General features: G+C 42.0%; 1 protein-coding gene across 1 annotated transcript in view; it reads right to left on the bottom strand.

The window, feature by feature from the left end:
- LOC5576498 (probable phospholipid-transporting ATPase IF) overlaps positions 1 to 2,123 on the bottom strand; it is a 100,384-nt gene extending 98,261 nt beyond the window's left edge. The window contains exon 1 of the mRNA XM_021839286.1: positions 1,612 to 2,123. Within this exon, the coding sequence (XP_021694978.1) occupies positions 1,612 to 1,656 (45 nt within the window). The 5' untranslated portion in view covers positions 1,657 to 2,123. The remainder of the gene's footprint in view (positions 1 to 1,611) is intronic.
- Positions 2,124 to 15,768: the final 13,645 nt, after the last annotated feature.

The raw sequence follows: 15,768 nt of genomic DNA, 5'->3' as shown, positions 1-15,768 counted from the left end.
TATCTTTGGCAGAGGTTGAAAAATTTACGAAAATGGGATATTGCTGTGTGCATTTGAAATGTAAATATCAAATGCGGGAACACCAAACGCGGTAAGATTTTTTACAAGAAATGCGATGTCAAAGATAGATTTTTCTTGCTAGGGCGGCGGTGATTTATTTAATTGTTGCTAGGTGTCCTTTGATTGTTTTGTGTTACCGCATTTGGAGGACGTTTAGTCTAGATTTGCTTCCCAAATGCAAACAGCAATACTTGCCGCATAAAAGGTTGAATGATTATCTGAAATGGGGAGACAATTCTAGAAGACTCATATAAGCTGAATTTGTCGGAGCATCCCTTTTAACTCTTATAAACCTTTCCAACAAGGATTATCCAGTCTACAAATTCTTAGTGCCAGTCATATGTTGCGATGCTATTGACAAAAGATCATACATAATTCGAGTAAGTTTGTCACGCAACCAAATAGTAGAGACTTTGAATTATAGAGAGAAATTAATTTTTAGACAAAAAAAAAACGTTACAAAGCCGTGTTCATTTCTGTGGATGCACAATATAATTTATTGAACATTTTATCCTTAGGATCACCTACCGAATCCTTAAGGAGCTGTGGATTTTCGGGATGGAAAAATGATTATGCCAGGAACAATAACTGACAAGAAAATATAACTTGTTCGCTGTCAATTTTGGCCCGACGATATGCTCTATATCCTTCAGATATTTTTCATAATCATCGGAATGTTGAAAAGAGTTTAACGGATTACCTTCCAGTCCGCATACTTGGTGATTTTAAAGACATTTGAGCGTATAATTTGAAGCTGTGATTACTAGCAGCTCCTGATCCAAAGCTAAATTATACAGAAAAAATCATAAAATTTATAATAGTTCAACTATTTCGATTACATGAGAACACGTTTGGAAAATTCTGACATTGAATCGTCAACAACAAAAAACTTTCTTCAATACAAAGCTTGCTTTGATTTAATTATAAAAATTATAGTGTTGGCAATAAATGTCAAAAAGGGGTGATTCACAATTTATGGCAAGCTAAGAGTAAAAAGCTGGATAGCTGCGCGTTTACCTGGCCCCTAAACAATACCAATTAAGTATGATGGTCGTCACCTGTTATATTCCGTGACTTCCTTGGCAAGGCCTACTGCGAGAAAGTCCCATCCATCTCAAGATGGATCATACAAAAATGTCTTATTTGGACGGCACATGCAGACTATGTATATCGTGACAGAAGCGCCACCCCGTCATCACTTATACGAAATTGACTGCGATGCGGAGATTTCTCCTCTCGATCCGATTTCGATCGCTTCTTAATTGACTCGAATTGATTGAACGCGTTTAAATGCAAGCGATATTTTTTTTCGTACGAGTTTGAACTTTGTCCAAAATGGGTCGGCCCCTCCAACCAGTACCTAGTGTGGATAATTTTCACTGTCAAGTCCGTTTAAGGCACTGATTGAATTTACGATCGTCAGAGATCTGTTTGTTTCGCTTTTTTTTTTGCATACTTTCATCAGATTGGGTTTATTGCTGAAAATTTATGCACCTAATTTTGAATTGATTGCTTTTGAATTGAAAGTTGTTTACTCGGTTGTTTGCTTACCATTCTTCTGCTCGCAGCGGAACTAATCCTTTTGAAACAACTCATGAGTTTTATCACTTTTCGAAGTGAACTGAAGGTATCTTCTTAGAAATACTCGTTTTTTGAAATCACCGTTTTCCGATACGTACGCAGTAAGCCATGCTTACGCTTCAGCTAGACACTTTCATCACAGCACTCTTTTCCGGATAATCATAGCAAACAGTTTCGTCCGCGCACCAAATCGAAGCCTACTTCGTGAAAACGCGTGACTTCACGAATCAAACTCCGACAAACGCACGCACGTCCAATCGCACCGCGCACTTCGTTGACACTAGCCAATTAAAAGCACTTCTCTAGGTGGGGTGGAATCAAACAACTTTGTTTCAAGTGGCTCCAATACCTGTAAACGGGTAATAATTGGCAGAGTGTTGGGCACACAATTCGCAATTTCGAGGAGTGTCGCATTGGATTCCAAAATACAACGCCGGGAAGCCAAAATAGCGCGTGTCTTCCGATTGAACATCGATTCGAGTTTGATGGAGACGCCGGGCATGTCGCGCATAGCTATAGGAAGGCTTTGATTCAGCTCCACTAATAGTAGGGTGGTCCATAGTGATTAAACTACAAAAATGGGAAGTTATGTCCCCTAACATTGTTCATTTGGACTCCCGAAAGCTACTGTGAACATTTGAGCTGAATCCATCAATTCTACGGGGAACGCACTTAAAGTTTGTAAGGCGACCAAATAAATATATGGGAAAAACTCTTCCAACCAGTTCTGGTAACTATCATAATTTATGATTCATAAATATCACGTAACTGTTACAATTCTCGAAAAATTATTCAAACAGCTTCATCTCCGAACAGTGAACAATTATCGATGCATCGTATTCTGAATGTCACTCTGATCCAACTCGGTTTTCACTTTTAGAGCGCCTAATTTTCGGATCTACAAAACGACTTAAGTGTGATTTTTACTTTCGAGACCAAACCACTACTTACGACGCTCCGTTATATGAAGAGACAGAGCGATGTAAGCACTAATCAAACCAAAACACTAATTGAGTCGATTTTCAACCGATACACAAACTTCTTCTTCTTCTTCTTCTTCTTCTTGGCATTAACGTCCCCTCTGGGACAGAGACGGCTTCTCAGCTTAGTGTTCTTATGAGCACTTCCACAGTTATTAACTGAGAGCTTTCTTTGCCTAAGTTGCCATTTTTGCATTCGTATATCGTTTGGCAGGTACGATGATACTCTATGCCCAGGGAAGTCAAGGAAATTACCATTACGAAAAAATTCTGGATCGACCGGGAATCCAACCCAGACACGTTCAGCGTGGCTTTACTTTGTAGCCGCGGGCTCTAACCACTCGGCTAAAGAAGGCCCTTAATGATTAACAAACGTCATAAGTAATTGGATAAAACGATTTCATTTTATCATCAAATTGTTGTGGGAAATAATAAAAAAAAGTTATTGAACAAACTTATTGCATGCACAATTTAAGCAAATTACATGGCAAAAAAAGACAGACAGCTTGTGATTTTTTTAATTACCTTTCTCAAGACCGTATGCTAGTTACTTACGTCAATTTGAAAAAGTAATCAAGATTTGATTGATTTTCTCCATGCAAACTCGTTAAGGCACAAACACCCCCCTTTAGGTGCACGGATTTAAAAATCCTTTATAAGAGAGATTCGCGGAAGCTGATATTTCTGTCAAAGTGTGAGCCAATCGAGCAGCGAGAGCTGTCAAAGTGTGAACCAAACGAACATGCGTTATGTTTGTTTTGAACTTTTCTTGAGGAGTAATGTAATCCGCTTGAAATTACTTCGGTAAAAGTAATTTTGCATGAAGCAAAAATATGAAATGTTTTACTTTTTTGAATTTTTGTCAATGCGATTTTTAGTTTTTGATTTTTTCGGCTGTTTATTAGTTTTGATATGTAGCTCAAAGATCTAGAACGAAACAAAATACACTTTATAGCAATGAGGAAGTCATGTCCGTGTTACAATATTATTCTCGACGCCGAGCAAAATCAGCACTGCTGGTCTTTTGCCAAATCATTCCATTTATCTTTCGTTTATCTCTCTATAAAGGATCACTACACGGATTCCACTCACATTTTCGCAGTAGCTTCTGAGAATCCTTATAAACAATGTTTAGGGATGTAACATAACACTTTCCAGATTGATTGAAAAATGGCCCACCTTAACCAACGCACACCGAACCAATCATTGCCGAGGGGGTGTTCCAGTCACGATCTGATTACACTATATAGCGGGGTTGCGCAAACCTGCAGGTTCCCGAGTACCTACCGAATCGATACGACACTACAATATTGCCAATGTGTGCTGGAGGCAAAAGTGCCCAATAGATTCTGTGTTGTGGTGTGTTGCTGATGCAACACGGCTTCAGTAAGTGCACTACACACGGTTGATTGATAAGAGCGGGCTGCGCGCAAAATTTCCGTCTTATCAGTTTGAAAAACAGTCGATGGGTTTCGTGGCCGGGAAATATAAGTGTCGAACTTGAATGGACGTGGAGCAATTAGAGGAGACACGTGTTTTGATATAAGATTTTCGATCTATGTTGGCCTTGACAGGCCTTGACATTTCCGTTGTGGTAGGAGTAGCCGTTATCCAACCTTGATAATATTTTTTGCATTTTATGGAGGTGAATATCATTCTATCAATCTAGGAGTAATTTTAATAAAAAAATCGTTTTACGAGATAATTTTTTTCCATAAACTTAAAACTCAGGGACCTTTTAAGATCATTCCATATATCTACAGCGAACTCTTTCTAACTCAACATTCTCTAACTCCATTCCTAGCTACTGTGATTGATTTTTTCTTACTTATTTCCGATATTTAACTCGATAAACTTCCCAAGTTGAATGATTCCTTCAATATCGATTAAGGTAGAGTCCCTTGTTTGGCAAATGTATCTACACTCAGAAACACGGGTAGTCACAGAATGACTAAATTTTAGTAATTTACGACTATTTTCTATCTGCCTCTCGTTCATTCTGCAGGGAATTTTATTCCTATTTGTCAATTCACCTGGGTTGAAGTAGCGATCCATCGGACCATCAAGGTAGCCATGCAAATCACCTTCGAGATTCGAAATATCGAGTAAAGGAAAGTTGTTTGTAAATTCTTTTAGTCACTTTTAAAACCAAATTTCAAAAGTGAGCTACACAATGACAGGTTGTAAACAGCTTCTCTGATAAAATCATATAAATCGGTTAAGTTATATCCAAGCAGTCTGAAAATTAAGGCACAGACAAACAGACGTAACAGCTAGAATAATTATCAATTCAAAACATAGTCACGTGAACATTTACGCCCAATGGTAAAAATACTTCATTTGGCCAACCGCGAACTACACTCAGAAACACGGGTAGTCACAGAATGACTAAATTATAGTAATTTATGACTATTTTCTATCTGCCTCTCTTTCATTCAGCAGGGAATTTTATTCCTGTTTGTCAATCCGCCTGGGTTGAAGTATCGCTAAGCATCAACCCAGTCGAAATAACAGTTAGTGTGAAAGTTCACAGCAGAATGAAAGAGAAGCAGATAGAAAATAATCAATAATGCATAAACTTTAGTAATTCTGTGACTACTTTTATTTCTGAGTGTAGGTGGCGATAGTGAGCAAACATCAAACTCGAACAAAAGCGATACGAGCGCCACGAGTGGCCCGTCGGCCAACTATCAAATATTAAAATTGGGCGCTATTCAGCTGTGCGATGGAAATAATTAGAGTGTCACGTCTGTTTGTCTGTGATTAAGGGGTCTATTTTGTAAATCGAGCAGATTCATATGACTCGTTTGTATTCACTGTCGATCAAAGTGAGCATGGATATTTCGGATGTCACCAGTCGACTCCCATAGTAATCCAGTCACACAGAGTGACAGCTGTCGATAAACTCGAGTGACAGAGCTGAGTCGAACGAATTTTTTGATCGATAGCGACTCCAATTGAGATATTTTGATCGGCTTGACTTATAACATATGGCCCTAAGTTAAGGTTTTTTAACTTTTCTAAGGGGCCTATTTTGTAATTCGAGCGAATTCACGTGACTCGTCTGAAGTCATTGTCGATCAAAGTAAGCATGCATATTTCAGATGTCACCCGTCGATTTCCATAGTAATCCAGTCACATAGAGTGACAACTGTCGATAAACTCGAATGACAGAGCCAAGTTGAGCGAAGTTTTTGGTCGACAGTGACTCCAGTCGAGTCGTTTTTGATCGACTCGACTTATGAAATAGGGCCCTAAATTATCATACGGCCAGAATGGTACCAGAAACAAAAATGTCCATTACTCCAGAACTATTGCACCAATTTTCTTTATTTTTTCCACAATAGACTCATTGAAGTATGGTTTCGAACAGCGAATAACTGATCATGAGAAAAATTCTATAGCCTGAGGTCAAGCTTGGCCGTTGGACTGTGGGTGGTGACGAGTAGTCCGAAGTTGAGCAATACCATTTCACTGCAAAACTGCACACTGGTAAATTGTGTGGCATTATCCGAGACCAAAGTATTCGGAATAGCGGACCGGGAAAACGTCTCATGCATCAAATCCATCGTCGCAGTTGTGGTGATCGACCGAGTACGGGAGATTTCAGGTCACTTGAAGTAGGCATCCACAATGACGAAATAGTAGTAGGTACCTGGGAGGGAGAAACCAATACAAAATTTGTGTACGTCATAGTGAGCCGAGATTCCGCTGTCACGAACTGTCACTGTGAGCCCAGATCTCAAACATTGGACTAACATGAAAAAAGCGCGTAACTGATTCAAACACATTTTCGTATTTCTTCAAAAGTGATAAAAATATGCGCTAAAATGCAGAAAGTGTGCTGATACTTTTTAACTGGGTCAGTTCAAAAATAACATTTTTTTTTCTTTTTTTCATTATATCGGCAGTTATCGAAGCCTGTGTTGACTACAAACTATCTATCTTCTTCTTCTTATAAATAAAAATAGAATGGTTTTTGTATGTCACCAAATGACTCAAGAACGGACCAACGAATTTTCATGAATCTGTCACAGTTGAAATCATAAAGAGTTGCGACGTGTTCTTGTGAAATGAAATAGATGAGTAACATCTTGAAAAGCAGAAACTAACGAAGTTTTACAAAGCAGCATAGCCTACTACATATCTATACAACGTTTACCGAGCGTTAATAATTATTTTTGTTCGACATTTTTTGCGTTTTGTTAAGTTCTAAAAGTCGTTCATGGACTACTCTGATGAGAAGTTAATATTACAAAAACTAAAGTTAAACAACATATTTTTCTTGGAGCACCGTACGTTGATTGCTCTAAATCGGTCAAATTTTGAGCTACAGAATTTGCAAATAAGAATGTTGATTATATGAGTTATGTGAAATTATGGACCACCCTTGGTTTAGATAACATTATATAAAAAACTAAGTTTTTAGAAACAATTTTCTAGAAGACTGTTTTTGTCTAAAATTTTATTTTCATGCCAAATGGGCGTCGTCCGATTGATTTTGCTGATGAATTCGCGCGTTTTCGTTGCCGGAGAATTTTTTTTTCCCTTGTTTTGGAGCGTCTTGCTGGGTAGTGCTTCGTGAAGCCCAAGCAGGACAGTTTCGTTTTGCGTCGATTGATTTTGCTGACGGTTTTGCGCGTGTTTTCGTCGCCAAAGATTTTTTTTCCCTGTTTTGGAGCGTCTTGCTGGGTACGTATTTGGGAAGGCCCAAGCAAGACGGTTTATTTACGGGACGCCAAGAAGTTTTGCTGTCAGTGTCAGTTTTATGTTCAGTCGAGAATGGATTACCAACTGGTGAGTTCGTTTCATGCTTATGATAACACATATGTTCTTGAAAGCTTAACTTTTATGTAATATTAAAACAGACTTTGTATGGTTTGTCACTATAGGTGCCAGCATTACGCTTTTTTCTTATACAATTTAATTATACATATATTTTTCTCTTTTTGACATTATTAAAAATTATCTTTTGAATTGTTCGACATTGTGAATGTTGACGTATTTTCTAAAACTTCTACCATATCAAGACAAAATGCACAGTAATACTCATATGTAATTTTCAAACAAACTATGTATGGTTCGTCACTACAAGTGTCGGCATTATTCCTGTTTCATATAAGTTAAAATACATACATGTAATTTTCAGTTTTCGTCGTTAATAGAAACGTCTTTTGAATTGTTCGACATTATAGATGTTGACGTATTTTTTTTTCCAAAAACTTCTCGAGACAAAAATACAAAACTAGCTTTAAATACAAGTCGTATATTTCCCCCTTGTCCATGGATCGCATCACTGACCAGAGGTGACTCCCAGATCTTTTCCTCCCTCACTAATGAACACCCTTCCCGTGGTGATTGTGGAGATGCAGAGGTATTCTCGGTCTCTAGAAGCAACAATCATTACACCCTAACATTCCTTCCCCATCCCAACTGACTGTAAGGACTTGGCTGGCGCCGTTATTGATCAATAATATTAGATCTGCTAAAATTGCACTTCGAGAGTAAGCGGAAACTCCCATCCCTTATTCATTTGGATCGTAGTGCAATTCTTACCAGTTCCGATCAATCACGGAGTAGCAACCATTGACATGTACAGTCAGTCTATGCTATGCTATGCTATGCTAAAATTTTATTTTCATGCCAAATTGTAAATAACAAAAATACATACAATAAAATCTTCAAAATAGTTTCATTACCCTATTTTTTTAATTCCAGATTCCAGACCGGTCGGGAATCGATGCATAATGATAGCGCCAAGAAACTTCGATCTGCTGCTGCGACGATGATCTCCTTGGACTGGTCGTAGTGGGTATGGGTAAGCAGGAGATCGGAGTGGAGAATGGTCTTGAACTGATGGAAGGAATGCTGGGAATCGTTGGTCCAATTCCAGCGGGCATCCTTCTTCATTAGATTGTCCAGGGATGCCCGGAGCTTCTTCATCTGCTTGACGAACCGACCGTAGTAATTCTCAGCACCGAGGTAAGAGCGGAGCTTCTGGACGTCTTTCGGTGGCTGCATCATGGTAATGGCTTCGGTTTTCGATGGATCGGGACGAATGCCATCCTTATCCACGATTTGTCCATACTTACGAATACGCTCGAGAACGGCGTGGAGATTGCGATCGTATTCCTGCTTGGTGCGACCAGCGATGAGAATGTCATCCAGGTATGCCGGCCACTGGAAAGCGCCGGGTGCCGACTTTACTTCAGGGGGCAGTCGGTTGTACTGGAAAAGGCCACGATGAGTGTTCACGGTGAGCTGTTTTGGTGATTCCTCCTCCACCTCAACCTGCAGGTAAGCGTCGGATAAGTCGAGAAGTGTAACGTAACGTGCCCCAGCCAGTTAAACAAAGAGGTCATCAAGATGAGGCAGTGGATGGCGGTCACATTTCAGCGCGTTCTTCAGCCCCGTCGAATAATCAACACACACGCGGACTGATATGTTGTCCGACTTGTGCACGACGATTATTGGAGCTGCCCAGTCCAAGAATCGAACCGGAGAAATGATACCATTCTGGAGCCGAGTTCTGCATCTACCTTGGGGAGTGCAGCGTACGCCACTGGTCGCTTCGAGCAATAGGAAGGACGTGCGTCAGGCCTCAGGTACAGCTTCACTTGCGCTTAGGTGCACTTACTCAGCGTGTTGCGGAATACCTCCGGAAAGTGTTGCTTGAGTTGACTGACGTACTTATCGAAATGTTGGTCGGGGCGATGTTGCACGGTGTTGACCAAGCTGCTGATCGGTATGGACCACAGATCGTACAGATCCATAGTTTCGATTCCAAGAACGTTCCAAGTTCTGCGCTGTCCGAGATAAAAATGCGACCGATTTGGGTAACATTCTTGATAGTGATCTTGGCTTGTAACTCGACGAGAAGATTGAGGTTGCCACCAGAAGCCGTGATAGCAGATTCTTCCGTCGATTGAGTGGGTGGCTGTCCGATGCTGATCCAAGTATCTTCTGATTTAATGGTGATGTCGGACGCTGATTGGTGCTGAAGCTTGACTGTTACACTGTTTAGCTCGAGCGGGATGGGTTTCCGCTTGCTTCCTTGCTTCTCTTTGGGCTTCGAATGCTTGAATGACGAAGGTGTGGGCTTGTTCCTGGAACAGTACCCTTCCTTGTGCCCCTGTGCTTGCATCTTGAACAGGAGCGCGAAGCGAACGGACACTCACGGACGGACTGCGGTTTCGTCGGCTTCCAGCTTCGAAATTAATCTGGCTCGGAAGTCCGCATAACGTGGCGTTTGGAGTCCACAGACGAAACGGAGCACTTTGAATTGTTCCGCGGTGAGCTTGGAAAGTTGAAACGCTTCACAGTATTTGTTCACCATGGCAGCATACGAAGTGAAGTCGTCCGCGTCACTTTTTGCGTACTGAAGGCACTGGAAACGGGAGAACTGAAGTGACGGTCTCCTTCAGCGAGTAATCTTGTGGGTGCTTGGTAAGAATCGTGTTCACGTATACTTGTTGTGCAAAGGTGAGCTTAGCTTGCGTAGAAGCAACCTCACACGGGCGACATCGTCCAGAATTTGGCCATCCTGCGTGATGACGTTACCATACCTTGCATACCAGCCGTCGAAGAAAATGCCTCCGTCTGGATCGTACTGGAAATCCTGGATTCCGCTTGCCAATCACTCGATGATTTTTTCGCTGCCGGCTTTCAATCATCAATCAGGCTAAGGCCTGGGTGGCCTCTGCTGTACGTAGGAGACGTCTCCATTTCACTTGGTCTATGGCTGCCGGTCGCCAGCCACGCATTTGGCGTAGGGTCCGCAGATCGTACTCAACTTGATCGACCCATCTTGCTCGCTGCGCACCACGTCGTTTTGTGCCGGTCGGATTGTTTTCAAGAACCATTTTCACCGGGTTGTTAGCTGACATTCTGGTGACATGCCCGGCCCCCTGCAGCCTCCCAATTTTTGCGAGGTGGACGATGGTTGGTTCACCCAGCAGCTGGTGCAATTCATGATTCATTCGCCTTCTCCACGTTCCGTCTTCCATCTGCACTCCGCCGTAGATGATCCGCAACACCTTCCGTTCGAAAACACCAAGAGCGCGTTGATCCTCTGCACGTAGGGTCCATGTTTCGTGCCCATAGAGGAGTACCGGTTCAATCAACGTCTTGTAGATGATTAACTTCGTGCGATGGCGAACTTTGCTCGATCGGAGCGTTCTGCGGAGTCCAAAGTCCGATTTTCAGCAACGATGCGTGTCTGGATTTCTCTGCTGGTGTCGTTGTCGGCGGTCACCAGTGAGCCCAAGTATATGAATTCTTCGACAACCTCGATTTCACCACCGTCAATACAAAGACAAATTAAAGACCTCCATGTCCCTTGCAGTTGTCCAAAATTTTATGGCTCATTAGGTAATCTAGAATGCCATGAAAAGTGTACTGCGATCTGTCAAACTTGGGTATTTTTTGCACTACCGAGGGACCAAATGCAGTACTAGACGTGGTACCCAATCTGAGCCCGAGTGGGACGGACCTGCCTGGTATCTACATCCTAAGTAGAGCGGTCAAGTACAATTTGTTGCTAATTACCAAAGTAATTTTTACAGCTGATCCAGAATGAGCGAAGTGTCACTTTTACTTGCGGAATAATTGAGCGGCACATTTTTCCGTACGGAATGGTGACAGCTCCATTTGATTTGTACGGCCAGCGTTACCAATGTTACGAAATCAGCTCTACTTGTCAACTGGATACAGCTCAAGTAATTTGGACAGCTGAAGTATTTCTTGGCCATTACTTGTCATATCCTTTTGCACAGTACTTACGAAGTGGATACGACCCATTAGAGGTTACCTCGTTGAAATTAAAAAAAACGATTTTCGTTAGTAATACAAAAAAAATTCTACAGTGAAACCTCCATGAGTAGATATTGAAGGGACCATCGACTCATGGAAATATCGAGTCATGGAACAGCAATCCTTTGGAAAGTTGCTTCTAGGGACCATCATAGTAACCATGAAATTTTGTTCTTAGTATGGTTCCATGAGTCGATATCGAGTCATGGAACATCGACTCATGGAGGTATCACTGTAGTTCAGTAAATTTCCTGCAGATCCCTCGGGGTCCAAACCAAAGACACATTAAAGACCTCCATATCCCTTGCAGTTGCCCAAAATTTTATGGCTCATAAGGTAATCTAGAATGCCGTGAAAAGTGTACTGCGATTTGTCAAACTTGGGTACCTTTTGCACTACCGAGGGACCAAATGAAGTACTAGAAGTGGTACCCAATCTTAGCCCGAGTGCGACGGACCTGTCCAAACTATCTGGAAATAAATCATTTACTGTATATTTTGCAAGAAAATGTTTTTTGAATGTTCAATAAAAAAAACAATATGCTATAAAATATCTGACAGAAGCTGGCACCACCACTGAACTGAAACTTGGAAACATGTCCTCAGCAAGCCTTGACAAACAGTTAATTGTTATGGTTTTCATTGTTTTTTTTTCTGTCAATTTATTCCGCATGTTCACTTCGTCCAATTTCGAGGAATTTCATCAATTTTCGATTAACCATTTTTTCCATAATTTTCACTGGACAGCTGGTAAGGGCGATTGGCCGGTAGTTGGCAGCGACATTCGCTGGATCCGAACCCTTTGGTAAGGGGATATCCAATCCATGTTTCCAGCTATCTGGAAGGGTTTCTTAGTTTTGTTGTCTTTGGTTAGACCATTCTCGATTTATTAACAGTCTTTTCCCATTCAATGGAAGATACTTCAGAATTGGGTACCCTACCTCTCCGATCCGACTGATTTCCCTTTAGCTTTATTGAGAGCATATTCTAGCGCCGCCTGAAACTCCGTCCAATTTACTTTGTTATAAAGCCAGCGAGGGCGACGGGATGTATCGGGTTTCGTTGTTCCTGCAATAGTGATCGATATGGGAAAGTGATCGCTACCCCGGGTGGCATCGTTAATTGACCAGAGAAAGCGGCTAAGAATTGATGCAGATACAATTGATAGGTCTATAGCGGACTCCACTCAACCTCGGATAGACGTAGGTGCCCAATCGTTCAAAATCCCGAGGTTTTTGCGAACGGCGAAACTTGTGATAGCAGTACGTTGGATTTTCTGCTTCCCCATGTGTGATGATGACTGTTAAAATCTCCGAGGAGAACGACTGGCTCTGGAACTTGATCAACCAAGTCACAAAGCTGAGTTTCTAAGTTTGGTATGTGCCTGTTTGGTAGATATATGGATATTACTGATACCGGAAGCGGCCATGATATGCGAATTGCTACAGCTATTAGGTCGGTGCATCACGTGACCCCTGTGAAGGGCAGATCCGAGGCGACACCTATCGCCACAGACTGGCACGAATTTGAGCCCATTTTGATTGACCATTGGTGACCCTTTCGAAGAGTGTTATTCATTATGTAGAGATCAACGCGATCGCCAAGATTGCCGGATGTTGTTCATTTACCAGCAACTCTAGGTCTGCAAGATTGTTACAGTAGCCGTTCATATTTCATTGTAATGCAAACACTCAATGATTACTACGGCTTGTTTTTTTGTCTCCCTTTTTAGTATCTATCACCTTTGCCGAAATTTTCGGATCATATGGTATCATAGGCCGTGTGTGATTTCCAACATCGCTACGTCGAGTAGAGGTCCCATATTCGCCAGAGTTACAGGGTTTGCTGATCTGAGACTTTGAAGGTATTCGCTGTTGTAGTCAATGGAGCAGCCAGGTAGAATTGCAACTTGAGTTCCATAGCGGGAGCAACGCAAGATATCATAGAGCTGTGCATTCATAGCCTCCAGTCCAAGCGGGGCGATGAAAGATGTCTCTGAAACGGGGTTGTAGACAGGGTTTCATCTGTGGTATCGGTTGTTGCCATTTCAGGACTTTCTGGTTCGAATAATGGGCCGTTTTCAGTCTTCAACAGAGCTCCACTGAGTGCAGGTCCCAGTGTGGGACCCAGACATGGCAGAGATGAAGAAGCCGCTGGCATATGCAGTTGTTCTTGACCGAAAGAGAGTTCGGCAGAATCTTCTAGGGTTCCGCCTAGGTGGGTCCTTGACTCTAACGTTGTCCTTCGGGGAATTAGGCGTCCCGATCTTCACCCAATTGTCACCGAATTGTAACTTTGTTTGTTGATTGGTGTGGTGTTAGGGTTAAATATTGTAAGATAGTTAACGTTTAATTTAAACCATGATCGATGGCTGCGGCGAGCAAGCACGCACACAACCGACTGGTGGGTGTTGAATTTTTGACGGCGAAGTGAAGGTGGCATCAATGGGAGCGGATACAGTGAGAATGGCCGCCTCGAGAGAAGAAAACCGCGAGGCTCAAAAGGGGGTATCGGTGACATCAGATAGGGAGTTCAGGAGTAGTTAGCTCATCGACCCGAAAAATCTCTACATTGGTGTTGCGAAGTTAATCGCCCGTACAACGGTCACGGCAATTGCAAGGTCGTCATTACCGCCACAAGTTTACCGTACCAAGCCGTCGAGAGATTCATGATGGCACCCAGTGTATGCCAACGATAAGTCTGTGGGCCATCACTCACCGACTTCTCATCAGCAACAGCCAATACCCAAGCCCAAAAACCACTACGTGGATGTCGCCCCGTACCCTGTCCATCTCGCCCCACCTGTCCCGAATTGGTTCCAACACCCCCGAGTACTGCGCCCATTGCCTGCGACGCTCGCTTACGAAGGCCGGCGAGGCCAAACAGTTTGATACGTCCCGCCAAAATAGTGTGCCAGCCAAGCCATCTAAATAAACCACGAGTTTCAAGGTCAATTTTATATTTCAATATGACCACCACGCCGAAATCTCCCCCATCCGGAACGCCCTGGGACCTGGAAGTCGAAAGAGGCCTTTGGTGCCCACCCCGGAAGCTGCCGTTGGCTAGACCAGCAGCTTGGGGCTTACGACAAAGACTTCCGCACCGGCGGGGCCCGGACAGCCAGTTGGGAATTGGTTCTATATTCCTTGTGCGTCTCCGGATTTGATCTAAGTGAAACCTAAAATAGCAAGGAAATTATTAAAGGCGATTAAAGAGTTGTACATACAAATCAGAATTAGATTTTAGTTTGAGTTGTCACTCAGCAATGAAAATTATCATGGGTTACTAAGGATTTTTTTTCGAGTTTCAGTTCAGTGGTGGTAGTGTGCTTGTGTCAAATATTTTATAGCATGACGAGCGTAAAAAGCTGGTTTTTCCTACACATTCTTATTTTATATCGTCAAAAGTGGGTATCAAACTTGACGCTTGTATTATTCTTTACTTGTGGGGAAACACTTTGCAGAAGACATCATAGCCCTAAGTTTATGTGTTTTAAAGTAGTTCAAAATTTGTTGAGGGCAGAAATGTGACTTTTTTGATGACTTTCTTGATATTGAGCAAACGATTGGATTTACACGTTATCTAAAAAAAACTATTATGAGAATAAGAACTTCCTTTATCTTTCAGTGGTGATAGTTTTAATCTTGTTCCATTAATTTGCCAAAAACTACAAGCTACACACTTGGTTACCAATAGCTTAGGGCGAGATCATAAGTTATGCGAAGTGTGATGATTTTGCCATACATTATTTCTAAGTAATACAGAACACATCATGACACATTTTTAAATAACGTGTATCAGCGGAAAGAAGTATACAGTTGGTCACATTTTTACATTTATATGCAGTTTCATAAAATGTTTCAATGATGTCCCAGTAAGATCCGGGTCATTTGGTATAAGGTAATTTCGCATAACCCCCTTTGGCATAACGCCATTTGGTAAGGAGGACATTTGGCATATTTGTTCTTCAAGAACAGTCAGCTTTTAATTAAAGGGATGTACTTCTGGTTATGCCAAATGATCCGTTCCCGTTCCAGTAAAACATTGTTACCAAGTGCACCTGCATTGAAAAATCCCGGTCCGTAGTAATGACGGAAACATTCATGTTTTCCGCTTTCGACAAGCGTTTGCATTAGGTATTTCGAAAAAATATTATAGATAAGTAAACCGCGTGATAACGATTTATGGATCGATAAGGGCGCTCGACGCGATACCCATTAGCAAAGCCTTGCCTCAACGTGTCACGCGGCAATTCGCCGGAATCGATTTACTCACTCGACTCAGGCGAGTTGAGGGGAAGCCACTTAAGTGCTATCTAAGAACAAACACCAATCGGC

This window comes from Aedes aegypti, chromosome 1, assembly GCF_002204515.2.
Source record: "Aedes aegypti strain LVP_AGWG chromosome 1, AaegL5.0 Primary Assembly, whole genome shotgun sequence".
In the NCBI taxonomy this organism is placed as follows: domain Eukaryota; kingdom Metazoa; phylum Arthropoda; class Insecta; order Diptera; family Culicidae; genus Aedes; species Aedes aegypti.
The sequence above is the reverse complement of the archived record's forward strand: the minus strand, read 5'-3'. Positions and strand labels throughout refer to the sequence as shown.